We start from the raw sequence: 14,901 nt of genomic DNA, 5'->3' as shown, positions 1-14,901 counted from the left end.
GCCAACATTTACTTGCCCATCCGACGGAAGGCGTGATCAGACAAATCTCGTCACAGAAAATGCCACCGGGACCTTCTGGGATCGAACCCAGGTCGACTGGGTGAGAGGCAACCACGCTTACCCCTACTCCACGGGTCCATGCAACTTTTTTTGGTTTACTTCAAATTCCGAAAAATGTGTTTTTTTTTTCATCAAAAGAGTAAATAAATAGTTTTGAAATTGCTGCCATTACTGTTCGCTTTATAAGCGAATGGTTCTGGGTTCGATACCCATCTGCTCCCAACGAGAAAGTTCTGGACTCATTGAATTTGGAATTAATGAAAAAACTTCAGCTCACGGCGGGGTTCGATCCCCTGTCCTTAGGATTGGCAAGCAAAATGCTTTCCACTTTACCGTGGAGCATTAGTAGCTTTAGTAGGACTTAGACTGATATAGTTGAATCCAAGAAACGGACGAGAATAAAGTTGAATGCAAGTTGAATATCAGAACATACAAGAATGCATTGCATTGCACGCATGCAGGCGAATTTGAAATGAACCTACATTACCTCGCTATAAATAGCATGGGCGACTGATAGAATTCATCCAATAAGAGATGAGAAGAATTGAAAGCATTCCCATTAGAAATGAGAACACACGAAGAATTCGAACAACAATGCCAACGGTCGTTACCACTCGCCTAAGGTGGCTCCTCAGACCATTCACCTTCCCAAAAACCGTCCAACTCCAAGCGAAACTTACTTGAGGATACCGTGGAGATTTTCCCTTAATACTCTTAAAAAAGTGGAGCATCAACACTTCCCGTCTTCCAATTCCCTTTCCTTGTCCCTGGTGCGCGGTGGAGATGGGAGCGGCCGGCAATGGACGGCTGCCATGGTGGTGAGAATCTGGTTCAGGTGGAATTGGTTCTATTCCCAATTATCGATTCCTAGGCAACTTGGGCTTAGACAATCATCACATCACATGGCGAAAATCCAGTCTGCAATCCGCTAAAATCACCGTCTCCTAGCGAAGCGAAGTTTTGAAATTGCTGCCATTACCTGATTATTGTTTTTTTTAATCGAGTCTCATGTAATTTTATAGAACATTTAACTTTTTGAATCAACAAACCCAGAAAGGTGTATGTTTAATGATACATATTCTCAGAGATTAAACAACACATTTTAATTAATTGTTTAAAAAAATAAAAAAAATAATTGTCACTCAGACCCTAGAAAAAAATTACCCCTTTTTAATTGGCCTGTTCAAACAAAAAAGTGGAATACAACTGGAACAATATTGAATTATTTTATTTTTGGGTATGTTTTCGATAAGAGATGATTAAGATCAATAAAAATATTTAAAAAAAATCAAATCAACCCAAACATTTGATATGGACGAAAATAAATGCTAATGTTAAAGATATCGTCAATCAGAGATTCAATTTTGATGATTTTGAGAAAGCCTCCATTTTCCTGCATGATTTTCTTTAAGAGTTTGTATTTCAGCAAACTTTGGTTTAATTTTTAATTTCTTTGAAGAAAATTTTCTGATCTTAGCGAAAAAAAAATATGCAGAGATGGTCAGGCTTGATTATGACCAGTCACGTGTTAACAAAAAAAAAAACATTTTTAGTGGAAATAACTCGAAAACGGTGAACAGTATCGATCAAAAATTGTGTTCTCAAGGTGCAGATAATTAAGACTCAACAAAAAAATGAGTTCGCGTAAACGTGAACAGAGTTCATGCCAACGGGAACCAGGAAGAAAACTGTTCACTTTCATGGTGCAATGCACTATAAAAGTTGAACAGTTTTCTTCCTGGTTAACGGTGGCATGAACTCTGCTCACGTTTACGCGAACTCATTTTTTTGAGTGTACTAGCCTTTTTTGATGTAAAAAGAGAGAAAAAAATATTTTTTTTTTATCATGATTGGATTATCTGAAGTCCCATATATACCTTTGGATAATCGAATTTAGGATAATCGAGGATTCGGATAATCAAGTCTGAACTGTGTACAACAACTTTGGTATGAGATAAAAAACTTTCCTGGTTGATGGATACCCTTAATGATGCTGTTTTTACGTTTTTTTTTCTGTTGAAAAATCAATCAGGAAGAAATATTTCCATTGAAATTTTAAGATTGTTGATAATAAAATCGTTTTCGGGAATTTTCTTGCACTCACGCAGAAAAATATTTTGTAAAATCAGCCTGTACGAGGTTTGATTCAACAAAAATTTTGTTGAATATAATCAACGCCGATTTTGTGTTGAAACAAACCATGATTTTCTCAATTCCACAAAAATCTTTTGTTGTTTTGAAAAAGTTGCTTTGACGTTTAGCGTTGATTCAACAAAAATCTTGATTTTCAAATCAACAAAACGTTTTGTTGATTCAAATATGCCTGATTTTTCTGCGTGCTGCAATATTGATTGCTACACAGTAAAAAAAAATCATGGTAATATTACATCATTTTTGTCAGAAAAATGTGTTATTTTACCTCTGAAAATGCGTAATTTTACCACTATTATGGTGTAATGTCACTTTTTCAGACTAAATTGAGGTAAAATTACATCACAAAAATGGTAATATTCAACCTTCCGAAATTACAGCATCGAAATTTACACAATTTTTTACTGTGTATATGAGCAATTCCAGCTCAAATCAGAAATTTTTCTAGTACTTTTGTACCCGACCTTCTCCGATTTCAATGAAACTTTGTAGACATGTTATCCTAGGCCATTATATAAGCCATTTGTGTGTATATGGAGCCAATTGTACTCGAAAATAACATTTGAGAAGGGCGTAAGTTATTTAAATATTTTTGTATTCTGTAATTTAAAAATTACTGTATCTCGAAGCCGTTGAATCGTATCAAAAAGTGGTCAAAGACAAACAAAATACACGCCACTTTTATGAGATTTCTCAATTTTTATTTAAGCTTAAAAGTTTTTTTTTACTTTAAAAGGCATAATAATTCAATGTTCGTTTCTGAAGGCTTGTTAAGAAGTTGTAAAGGATGGACAAACAATGATATTCAATGTGAAATCCAATTTTATGAATTTTCCTGAAAATGATTTTGATTGAATTTTCCACACCTAAAAATAAATTGAATGTTGAATAAATAAATAAAAAACAGCGGAAACAATTGTCCTTCACCCTAGCCACACCACCGGCTCCTTTGACTGACCCCCTCGGGAGGTGTGGTAAAAGCTTCCCTCGTATGAGGAAAGCAATTTTCTACGTCTATTTCTGCCCGCTCCGTTGCTGCTGCCTTGTTTTAGCCAGGTGAGTAGGGTAAAACCGTAAGAGTGGCCTATTTAATTTTTTTTTGCAAATTTAATAACACGAGGTTTATGGCTTGAACAATGTGAAATAAAGGAACTTTTAATTTAATAAAATTGATTTAAAAATCCATAAAAAATTACCAAAATCAGAAATAAGCTTAATTTAAAGAAGATACTCAAAATTTTGACAATAAACTTTAACACTTCGAGGAAATTTAAACCGGACAAATCAGCAGTAAACAAAGAAAAAGAGAGCAAAAGAGGAAAACACAAGAGAAGAGAGAGAGTGTGAGGGACTCCCGCTGTGGTAAGTTCAGTACACGAATATCCTTTTTAGCAGTACAAGCAAACGACCACCAGCAGAGTGCGCGAGAGAGAGAGAGAGAGAGAGAGAGAGAGAGAGGTTGTATGAGTGTGAGTGTGCACCACCCACCGTGAAATAGAGGGTGTGGACGGTAACAACAGCACTGACGGTACAACCTCTCCCGAGAGTCCCTCGTCTAATAGCAGTATCATCTACACCACCGGGGTAGCCGAGCGAAGTCTCCGTCGATCGAGCCGCCTGGCCTGTCAACGCAAAGAAGAGTGACGGGCAGAATTGAAAGGAGTTAAAGCACAAACGCAGGTCCATTTACACCGCGAACATTTGCTAAACGAAAGCTTAGTCATAGCGACTAGTTAGCTTTCCCTATAGTTTAAATTTAATTATTACGTGTTGTACGAGCGGAACTTGTGGTTCCAGGCCGTGGTAGTAAGAACCACACTGATTCCCGGGTAAAATTCCTTTCCACGCTCGGCTAGGTTAGACCTGAAATATTTGCTAATCCTACTTCTAAATTATATATAGAACGTCCAAGCGGTACAAATCGACAGGTTGCGTACGAACGAGGCCAAAAAGAACTGTATAAGGCGTAAACATCAAGGTACATTTAATTTGAATTCGGTCAAAACAGACCACTCAACAATCTTTGTTCACACGATCACCGTAGGCTGGGTCAATTTGGTCACCATCGAAAATTGCCGTGCATATCGAGCAAACGGGCTAAGGGAAACTAAATGTAAGTCTAGTTTAAAAACAATGGTAACAGTGAACTAAATAAAAATGAATTATTTCAGCTTTGAGCTGCGTAACACTAACCGTTGCTGCAAAGAGTTTACCCATTTCAACATTCTCAAAGATTTACGTGAGAGTTGAAAGAAGCACGGGATGGCAACTATACCTGGACAAAGGGTATTCCGAGAGTGCAAGCACTGCCACCAATTCGGTCCGATGGAAAATATGATGCATTGCCTTGGCTGCAGTTGTTCCTTCCACGTCTCGTGTCTGGGAATCGACGAGAAAATCTTCGATGAGAAATGGAGATGTGCTGCTTGTATGGGTACTGCAGAACTACCCGCAAGTGAGTCCACAACAATCGCCCCCACTTCGACGCCGACTATGACAACGACAGCTACTGCAGGATCTACGGAGTCGCTGCTTACAGAACAGGCAAAAGCAGACTTGCAATGGATCGCGGCTCAACGAGAATCTATCTTACGCGAAGTAGACAGGCAGCAATCCGAACTGGGTCGCAAGAAAGAGGAACTGGACAAGTTAAGCCGCGAGGTAGCAGAGGGGATACTCAGCGGGAGTCGTCAGGCAATGGCGACGGGATCAGGGCAGCGATTGGCGGGACAAGGCGCTATTACGTCGGAGGACTGGATTCAAAAAATGCTGAATGAAATCAAACACATCAAGCTCGGATCATCGGATCAAACGTCCCAGGAAGAACGATCTTTGGGACAAAGCTCTACACCGAAACTGAGTAACTTAGTTAACCCTCAGACTTCTCAACCCTCCGCTGGTACGTTTACGGTGCTGAACCGTCCGCCCGTCCTTTCAACGGGCTACACAGACTACTCGGACACCGCAAGTAACATCCCTAGAACATCCGCACCATCACAAGGACAGTCGCATCAACTTCTGCAAGATTGGTCACAACAAAACTGGTCACCCCAGGACTGGTCGCAACAGGAGCAGAGGGCACGGCAGCCACCACAAAGTGGGTCACAGTCGCACCAAGGTGGGCCACAGCAAGGTGGACCTAAGACATCGCAGGGTGGATCGCAGGTTCCACAAGGCGGGCAACAGCCTCCGCAGGGTGGGTCACAACTTCCACGAGGTGGATTGCAATCACAACAAGGCCAGCCGCAACTACCACAGGGATTGCCGCAATCGCAAGCACCGCAGAGTTGGCCACAGCAGCAACCACCACAGGGTTGGCCGCAGCCACAACCGCCACAGGGTTGGCCGGAACCACAACCACCGCAGGGTTGGCCACAGCCACAACCACCACTGGGTTGGCCACAGACGCAACCACCACAGATCTGGCCGCAGCCGCAGCCACAACAGGGCTGGCCACAGCCGCAACCGCAACAAGGCTGGCCACAACAGGGTTGGTCGGAGAATCGCTCGCCACAACAAGGACAGGTACCACAGAGTGGGCCTCAACAAGGAAACCCAGCACCAAACCCTCCAACAGGTCCCACGCCACAACAGCTACTCGCTAGACAGATTATGCCGAAGGAACTTCCCAAATTTTACGGAAACCCCGAGGATTGGCCCCTCTTCCTTGCAGCATTCACCAACAGTACCGACGCCTGTGGATATACCAATGTGGAGAACATGGCTCGTCTTCAACACGCGATACAGGGAAGGGCGTTGGAACAGGTGAAGGGACGGTTGCTCTACCCCACACTCGTACCCCAGGTGATGTCGACTCTGTATATGCTCTACGGAAGACCAGAGTTAATCATCCAGACGTTGCTGGACAAGGTGCGGGAATGTCCGCCCCCGAAGGCAGAAAAACTAGAAACGTTAATTACCTTTGCCATGGCTGTACAGAACTTGTGCGACCATATAATAGCTGCAGGCCAGGTGGCACATCTCTGCAACCCTGTCCTCCTACGGGAGTTGGTAGACAAGCTCCCAGCGCAACAACGCCTGAACTGGGCACTATTTAAACAACAGTTCCCAGTGATTGACCTTAGCACATTCGCCGCCTACATGATGAGACTAGCGGAGGCGGCTTCCGAGGTCACGGTCATAACTGATTCGAAGCAGACACGGCGGGCTGAACGCGGCGGAGAAAGGAGCTACATGAACGTACACTCAACCAGCGACTCGCCGACAAGAGACGAACCCCAAAAGGAAGAAACATCGAAGAAAGAGGTTGGGGAGATTCGATGCTTGGCGTGTAACTCAACGAACCACAAGGTGAAGAACTGCGGAAAGTTTCAAAAGTGGGAACTCAATTTGCGCTGGAAGCTAGTTCAAGATAATCACCTCTGTAGGACATGTCTGGGTAAACACGGGCGTCGCCCGTGTAATCTGAGAACGCGATGCGGTGTGGACGGATGCCAGGAACGGCATCATGAACTGCTACACCGTGAGGCCCCCAAGGATCAAACGTCATCACAGGAGGGACAGAATCAAGCCGGAGAAACGAAGACCGCAGGAGATGGGTTCAATGCTCACCACGCTACCAAGAAGTCTACATTGTTCCGAATTCTTCCGGTGACACTAACCTGGAACGGGAGATCTGTGAACACATTCGCATTTCTTGACGACGGTTCCGACTTGACCCTAGTCGAGCAATCTATCGCGGAACATCTGGGAATCGACGACGGTGTACCTACTCCTCTTTGTCTATCCTGGACCAGCAACGTGACAAGACAAGAACCGAAGTCCCAACGCATTCGTCTGGAGATCTCCGGAGAAGGCAAGAAAGAACGGTTTACTCTGAACGATACGAGGACGGTAGCCAGCTTGGACCTGCCAAAGCAGACAATGCAGTTCTCTGATCTCGCGCGAAAATTCACCTATCTGCGAGGTCTGCCAGTCAGAAGCTACGAGGCAGCCACCCCCGGCATCCTGATCGGCTCCAACAACGCGGGACTCATTGCCACGCTGAACCTGCGTGAAGGCGAACTAGGCGATCCACTAGCCAGTAAAACACGACTGGGCTGGACAATCTATGGATCTTCTTCAGACGGGCAGAGAACGGCCAACTTTACGCTACACGTCTGCAACTGTCGGGAGGACCAGCATGCTGACCAGGAATTGCACGACCTCGTGAAACGCCACTTCACAGTCGAGAGCATCGGCGTTTCAGCAGACAAGGGCCCTGAATCCGAAGAAGACAAGCGTGCTCGCCGCATCTTGGAGGAGACAACAAAACGTGTTGGGGATAGGTTTGAGACCGGCCTTCTCTGGCGCCACGACGAGACTAGGTTTCCAGACAGCTTCCCGATGGCGATGCGACGCCTGGAGTGTTTCGAACGAAGGATGAAAAGGGACCCCGAGCTGCAGGCAAGCGTTCAGCGGCAAATTAAGGAGTACTTGGAGCGTAGTTACATTCACGAGGTGACGCCGGAGGAGATTGAAAGCGCAAACCCTCACAAAGTCTGGCACCTACCCCTGGGCGCCGTGCGGAATCCAAAGAAGCCAGGAAAAATCCGACTAATTTGGGATGCCTCAGCAAAGGTCGGGAACGTCTCTCTGAATGCAATGCTCCTCAAAGGACCTGACCTGCTCACGCCTCTAGCCTCAGTGTTGTGCGGCTTTCGGGAACGGCCAGTAGCCGTTTGCGGTGACCTGCGACAAATGTTTCACCAGTTCAGAATTCGGAGCGAGGATGTACACAGCCAGCGATTCCTTTACCGGGAACACTTCACTGAACCAGTCAAGGTATTCGCAATGGACGTAGGAAGCTTCGGTGCCACCTGCTCACCCTGCCAAGCCCAGTACATTAAAAATCGGAATGCCAGAGAGCACGAAAAGGAATTCCCCGAAGCGGCCAAAGCGGTCATAAACAAGCACTATGTTGACGACTATCTAGATAGTTTTGACACTGAAGCTGAAGCCATCAAAGTCGCGCTGGATGTCAAGGAGCTGCACTCCCGCGGGGGATTTGAAATAAGAAATTGGCACTCAAATTCAGAAGCCCTTCTGACACGGGTCGGGGAGCCGAAACATGTCTCCACGAAGGCCATCAGCATCGACTCGGAGAGCGAAGCAGAACGAGTTCTGGGGTTGCTGTGGTTGCCGGAAGAAGACCTGCTCGCATTTGCCACAGAGCTACAGCTAGACGGAATTCCTCCAACGAAACGGAACATCCTACGTTGCGTTATGAGCTTGTTCGACTCCCAAGGTCTGCTTTCCCACATTACCATTCAAGGGAGGATGATCATTCAGGACACCTGGCGCAGCAAAGCAAAATGGGACGACGAAGTCATCGCGACGATACGTGCGCGGTGGATTAGGTGGACACAGCTGTTCAAAAAGGTCGGAGAAATCAGGCTGAACCGGGCGTACTTCCCAGGATTCTCCGCAGCAGAGATTGGCGCGGTTGAGCTACACGTCTTCACTGATGCGAGCGAGGAAGCGTACGCCTGTACTGCCTACTTCCGGGTCGTAATCAACGGGAAAGTGTACGTCACGCTGGCGATGGCTAAAGCAAAGGTTGCTCCGTTGAAAGCGTTGTCAGTACCACGTCTGGAGTTGATGGGGGCTCTGCTGGGAACACGGCTGGCGAAAGCTGTAATAGAATACCACTCCTTTCCTATCTGTCGGCGGGTCTTTTGGACAGATTCAAAAACAACGCTCGCCTGGATCCAGTCGGAACATCGCCGGTATCGACAATTCGTGGCTTTCAGAGTAGGAGAGATTTTGAGCAAGACCGATGTCATCGAATGGAGATACGTCCCTACACTGCTCAACCCGGCTGACGAAGCAACCAAATGGGGAAAGGGACCCAGCACTGACGTCAACTCAAGGTGGTTTTGCGGACCGGAATTCCTTTACCTACCAGAAACGGAATGGCCGGGGCAAGCGACGACAGAACTGGAAACGGACGAAGAGCTTCGGCCCTGTATGGTTCACCGAGAACATCAAACGGAAGATGTCTATGAGATCACCCGCTTCTCCCGTTGGGAGCTCCTTCAAAGGACCGCAGCATACGTTCAACGCTTCATCGGGAACTGTAGACGCAAAATGCAAAACCAGCCTTGCGCAACGGGGTGCTTGAAAGGGGAAGAGTTGCGGACAGCAGAGAACAGCTTGTGGCGCACGGTTCAGCTGTCAGCATACCCGGACGAAATTATCGCTTTAAAACAAGGAGAAGCACGACCCAAGAAGACCATCGAGAAGACAAGTCCCATCTATAAGCTGACGCCATACTTGGACGAGAATGGTGTGATGCGAGTCGACAGCCGTATTGGCGCCGTTCCGTACGTCCACTTCGACTTCAAGTACCCTATCATCCTGCCGCGGCGTCACTACCTTACCAAGCTGATCGTCGACTGGTATCACCGCAGGTACCTACACGCAAATCACAGGACAGTCCACAACGAGGTTCGCCAAAGATTCCACGTCTCCAGTCTATACACAGTTGTTCTCCAAGTGGCAAAGGATTGTCAGACCTGTAAGAATAACAAAGCGGTTCCGGCGACTCCTCGAATGGCTCCTTTACCATATTCGAGGCTTGCGGCCGGGATGCGTCCATTTTCTTATGTCGGGCTCGACTACTTTGGACCCATCCATGTACGTGTCGGACGAAGTTCTGTGAAGCGGTGGGTCGCCCTCTTTACCTGCCTGACAGTGCGAGCAGTTCATCTCGAAGTCGTTCATTCGCTCTCGACCGAATCATGCAAAATGGCTGTACGACGGTTCGTGGCTCGCCGCGGGTCTCCGGTGGAGATACACTCGGACAACGGGACCAATTTTCAAGGAGCAAGCCGGGAGCTGAAGGACGAAATCGAGAGTATTGGACAAAACTTGGCCGCAACCTTCACCAATTCTAACACAAAGTGGCTGTTCATCCCACCGTCCGCGCCACATTTCGGAGGTTCGTGGGAAAGACTCGTGAGATCTGTCAAGGTAGCACTTCGTTCCTTGTGCAGTGATCGCAACCCAGACGACGAAACATTGCTGACCGTCCTCGCCGAAGCAGAGTCAGTAGTGAACTCCAGACCACTAACAAAAATCCCACTGGAAAGCGCGAACCAGGAAGCGCTGACTCCGAATCATTTTTTGCTGCTAAGTTCGAGTGGGGTCACACAACCACCCACGGTACTAACACCACCGCAGAAGGTAACTCGTACCAACTGGAACATGGCCAAGCAGCTCGTTGACCAGTTTTGGAGACGGTGGATTAGCGAATACCTCCCAACAATCTCGAAGAGGACACGATGGTTCAGCGAAACGGAAGCTCTCAAAGTAGACGACCTGGTGCTGGTCGTTAACGAAGGACAAAGGAACGGTTGGACAAGGGGAAGGATCTTGACCGTAATCCCCGGTCACGACGGCCGAGTGCGGCAGGCAACAGTACAAACTGCGGCAGGCGTTCTGAGACGACCGGTATCGAAACTGGCAGTGCTGAAGGTCCAGGAAAGCTGTAACGCAGATCTTCAAGCGGAACCGGAAAGGCGTTACGGGTCGGGGGATGTGGACGGTAACAACAGCACTGACGGTACAACCTCTCCCGAGAGTCCCTCGTCTAATAGCAGTATCATCTACACCACCGGGGTAGCCGAGCGAAGTCTCCGTCGATCGAGCCGCCTGGCCTGTCAACGCAAAGAAGAGTGACGGGCAGAATTGAAAGGAGTTAAAGCACAAACGCAGGTCCATTTACACCGCGAACATTTGCTAAACGAAAGCTTAGTCATAGCGACTAGTTAGCTTTCCCCTATAGTTTAAATTTAATTATTACGTGTTGTACGAGCGGAACTTGTGGTTCCAGGCCGTGGTAGTAAGAACCACACTGATTCCCGGGTAAAATTCCTTTCCACGCTCGGCTAGGTTAGACCTGAAATATTTGCTAATCCTACTTCTAAATTATATATAGAACGTCCAAGCGGTACAAATCGACAGGTTGCGTACGAACGAGGCCAAAAAGAACTGTATAAGGCGTAAACATCAAGGTACATTTAATTTGAATTCGGTCAAAACAGACCACTCAACAATCTTTGTTCACACGATCACCGTAGGCTGGGTCAATTTGGTCACCATCGAAAATTGCCGTGCATATCGAGCAAACGGGCTAAGGGAAACTAAATGTAAGTCTAGTTTAAAAACAATGGTAACAGTGAACTAAATAAAAATGAATTATTTCAGCTTTGAGCTGCGTAACACTAACCGTTGCTGCAAAGAGTTTACCCATTTCAACAGAGGGTGAAAAGCGTTGTTGTTGTCTCGTGCGTGCGTGCGCCTGTTGTATGTAGTGATGGTGGTCAAAGCAGGAACGTACTGTCGCGGCACAAACTGATGGTCTCCCGAAAGCTTTGCTCTCGAGCTGTGTTAGAGGTGGCACAGTGAGAAAATGGTTGAAATTCTTAACGTTGTGCCCTCCTTAAAAAAAATAAATAGAAAAATCGAATTCAAATAATGTTTTCTTGTAGTTTTCAATCATTAACGCATATTTTAACTTTTTTAATGATATTGTAAGTAATTTAAAACACTTCAGTCCTTTAAATTTTGAAACAATGGCTTATTTTTAAAGCTAAAATATTTTGATCAAACACTTTAATCGAACTACTTTTTCCTAAAACGTTGAGTCCCTCGTTCAGAAATTTGTAATAAACATCTAGAGAAATACTCAAAAAATTTCCTCCAAAATTGATTTCCTTACACTGTCCCTTTCCAAACAGAGAACCTCAATCTGTTGCTGCTACTAAAGAATTCTCACACCCCCACCCTCAAATCCCCCCCCATTCGCACACCACGTTTGCGTCTGCCCCATCACAGGCCTTGGCATCGCTGTGTTGGTGCCATTTCCGCACACACTTTGCTGCTCTCCTTTGCAGGACTACACGTTGGTAGCGTAACATTTTGACCGATTTGAGTTTCGGGATTGAAACGGCATCATTTTCTGGTATGAAATTTAATGTTCAAAAATAAACTACTTACAAATCAACGATGTAGTTAACACGGCTTTTCTGTTTTTCTCTATTGTGGTATAAATTTAAAACTGAATATGAAAAAGAGAATAGCTTTATTTTTTAAAAAGCTTTTCTAAAGCTACACTCATATTTAGATGAACTTCTGAAATTAATGTCATACATTTTTGCAAGATTTTTTATCCTCAGTTGCGTAATTCTCTAGAATTTCGGAAAAAAAATCGAAAAAAAGGCATCGATCTAAAAAATCGCCAAAAATCAATTTTTCAACCAACTTTTGATGTTTAAAAAGCATTGGAAAAAAGATATCTTAAAATTTTAGAAAATTTTAGGGTTGTATGTTTGACTTGTTTTATATGACTTTGCCAATGTTTTTAAAAATGTCATTTTGTTAGGGGTCAACTTTGGCTGTATTTTTTACTAACATTTCCAATATTTCAAGTAAAAAGAAGTATGCAGTAATTCTTCTAGTGTCCTAAACAATGCCTCTACGCATTTTTTTTACAATTTAAATGATAATGGTGCCAAAATGGTAGCAGAAAATGAGTAAAACAAGCAAAACATTGAAAAAGTGACTGTAAAGACATGAAAAAATCAGATAGGCAAAATGTAATGATAGGAAGTGGTACAATAGGCCAAATACTACCAAAAACAACTATAAACTAAACAAAGTAAATGAAAATTAAAAAAAAAAGCTAAAAATGAAACGAGTAAAACATAAAACAAGATAAGTAAAGTTTTTCGTAGAACAAAAGTTTTTCAAAATGACCTCGTAAACAAGGGAAAAATAAAAATTTTCGAAAAAAAAATTTGGGCAGTAAAGGGTTAATTTGATTGAAAATTTCTGCATACATTCCCCCAAAAGTCTCCAAACAATATTGCAGTCTTGTCATACAAAATAGGCATGTGAATATTCGAAAATCTGTATTTTGAGAAGAGATTTTCTGATCAATTTGGTTTATTGGGCAAAGATTTAGTTTATGATCTAGCAATGAAAATAAAAATCCACCAAACATTTAGATATGTAATAAGCAGGGCTGCGGAGTCAGGTCAAGCGACTCCGATTCGACTTTCTGAGTTTAGCCGACTCCGACTCCGGCTCCGGCTTTCAGCTCCAACCGACTCCGGCCCACCAACTCTAGCCAACTCCGACTCCGACTCCAGCTTTCAACAAATTGTTGGCTCCGACTCCGACTCCACATATTTTGAAATGTTTCAAAAGTTAGTTATTTATTAATTTGAAAACATTGATAAATAGGATTATTAAAACACTCTCTGTGTCAAGTCAAGAACCTCAAAGTTTATTTAATTCATTAAAAGCTGATAAATTTAAATATTTACTTGCTATTTTTTTAATGAATCACACCGAGAACAAAATTTCTGCGCAGGCTCAATTCGAGGGGTCTCCAGAAACACGTGCATTTTGAATTTTATAAAAATTGTTAGACAGGGCCGAATGGTTTTCTCCAAAATTTGTATGGAAAATTATTAGTGCTGTTAGCTACTTTCACATATTGCATGCAATTTTTGGATTGTATGCAACAGTGATGAACCGCGAAATTGAAAAAAAAACAAAAGACCACACGTAAAATATTTTCTAGATCACGGATATTTCAAAAGGACCCCTTGAGATACCTTTCCAAGAAGATTTTTAAGGTACATTGATTTGGAATGATAATCACCTTCCGTGATATTGACGTGGGACATATACATTATAAGAAAATTCTTACCGGTTGAATAATATTTGAAAATTAAAATAAAATCCTATTATTTTTTATACACTTTTTGGTTACTTCCTTTTTAGTACTGAAATTTCGAGATTTGTTCAACGATAATCCCGAGCAGACGGAAATAACTTGGGAAGGTCAGTTTTTGATATTGTGAGAAGATCGAAATATGTTATTGGGATGATCGGATTAGTTGTTAAAATAACAAAAAATCAATAACAAAGATTTGTTCGAAGAATAACTTAAACTGTTATTATGTTGTTATTGCAATAACAAACCAATAACACAGAAGGAATCATGAAGGAATAACAAGATTTGTTATTTTGTGCGGAGAGGTGGAGCAGCATAATAACAAAAAATGTTATTGAACTGGTATGTCTCCATAACAAAAAAAGTTATTGTTTTGGTTAATTTGTAATTTGCAAATAAACCTGCAGTTGCCATAACTCCTCTGTACTAGTCAGGGCTGCAGAGTCGGGTACCTCCAAGCGACTTTGAATCCATACTTTGAAGACAACTCCGACTCTGGATGCAGGATATGACGTCAACGACGACTTCAGCTCTCCAAAAATACCCGACTTCACAGATTCCGACTCCAAGTAAAAGTTGCTGAAAATTAGATGAATCCGATGCAGTCTCCTAGGTCACACTCCAGCTCGAACTTCAACGTCAGCTCCGACTTCCTGGCTCTGTGAAAATAATAACAGTTTTTGTTATTCACACTTAAAAAATTCTCAATAAATAAATCAATTCCGTTAGGGAATATAACAAAATAAAAAAAAGAACTCTCAAAAGTTAATTTATCGGATTAATTTTGGATTGAAACCCCATTTCATGGTGAAATAAATGACCCCGATGAAATTGGTCAAAATTATTTCATAGTTCTAGCCAATTTTAGTAAAATCCCTTAGGGGGTATATCAAATAATTAAAAAAATCAACTTTCAAAATTTCAACTTTTTAGAATAATTT

The 14,901-nt window shown here is 43.6% G+C and overlaps 1 protein-coding gene and 2 long non-coding RNA genes across 3 annotated transcripts; all 3 read left to right on the top strand.

Moving 5' to 3' along the window:
* The first annotated feature begins 3,960 nt into the window (after nucleotides 1-3,960).
* On the top strand, nucleotides 3,961-4,426 carry LOC119768604. Its single transcript, XR_005278099.1, has 3 exons — nucleotides 3,961-4,040; nucleotides 4,114-4,324; nucleotides 4,383-4,426. It is a non-coding gene; the product is annotated as an uncharacterized LOC119768604 (long non-coding RNA).
* A 278-nt stretch (nucleotides 4,427-4,704) lies between these two features.
* Nucleotides 4,705-9,734, top strand: LOC119768950. Its single transcript, XM_038260790.1, has 2 exons — nucleotides 4,705-9,623; nucleotides 9,698-9,734. Exons 1-2 carry the CDS (start codon nucleotides 4,705-4,707, stop codon nucleotides 9,732-9,734), a joined length of 4,956 nt encoding a protein of 1,651 aa, XP_038116718.1.
* Nucleotides 9,735-10,957: 1,223 nt separating this feature from the next.
* On the top strand, nucleotides 10,958-11,475 carry LOC119768587. The gene is made up of 3 exons (XR_005278086.1): nucleotides 10,958-11,079; nucleotides 11,153-11,363; nucleotides 11,422-11,475. It is a non-coding gene; the product is annotated as an uncharacterized LOC119768587 (long non-coding RNA).
* The last annotated feature ends 3,426 nt before the right edge of the window (nucleotides 11,476-14,901 follow it).

This window comes from Culex quinquefasciatus, chromosome 3 (assembly GCF_015732765.1).
Source record: "Culex quinquefasciatus strain JHB chromosome 3, VPISU_Cqui_1.0_pri_paternal, whole genome shotgun sequence".
NCBI lineage: Eukaryota > Metazoa > Arthropoda > Insecta > Diptera > Culicidae > Culex > Culex quinquefasciatus.
This window is presented reverse-complemented; position numbering and strand designations above follow the sequence as displayed.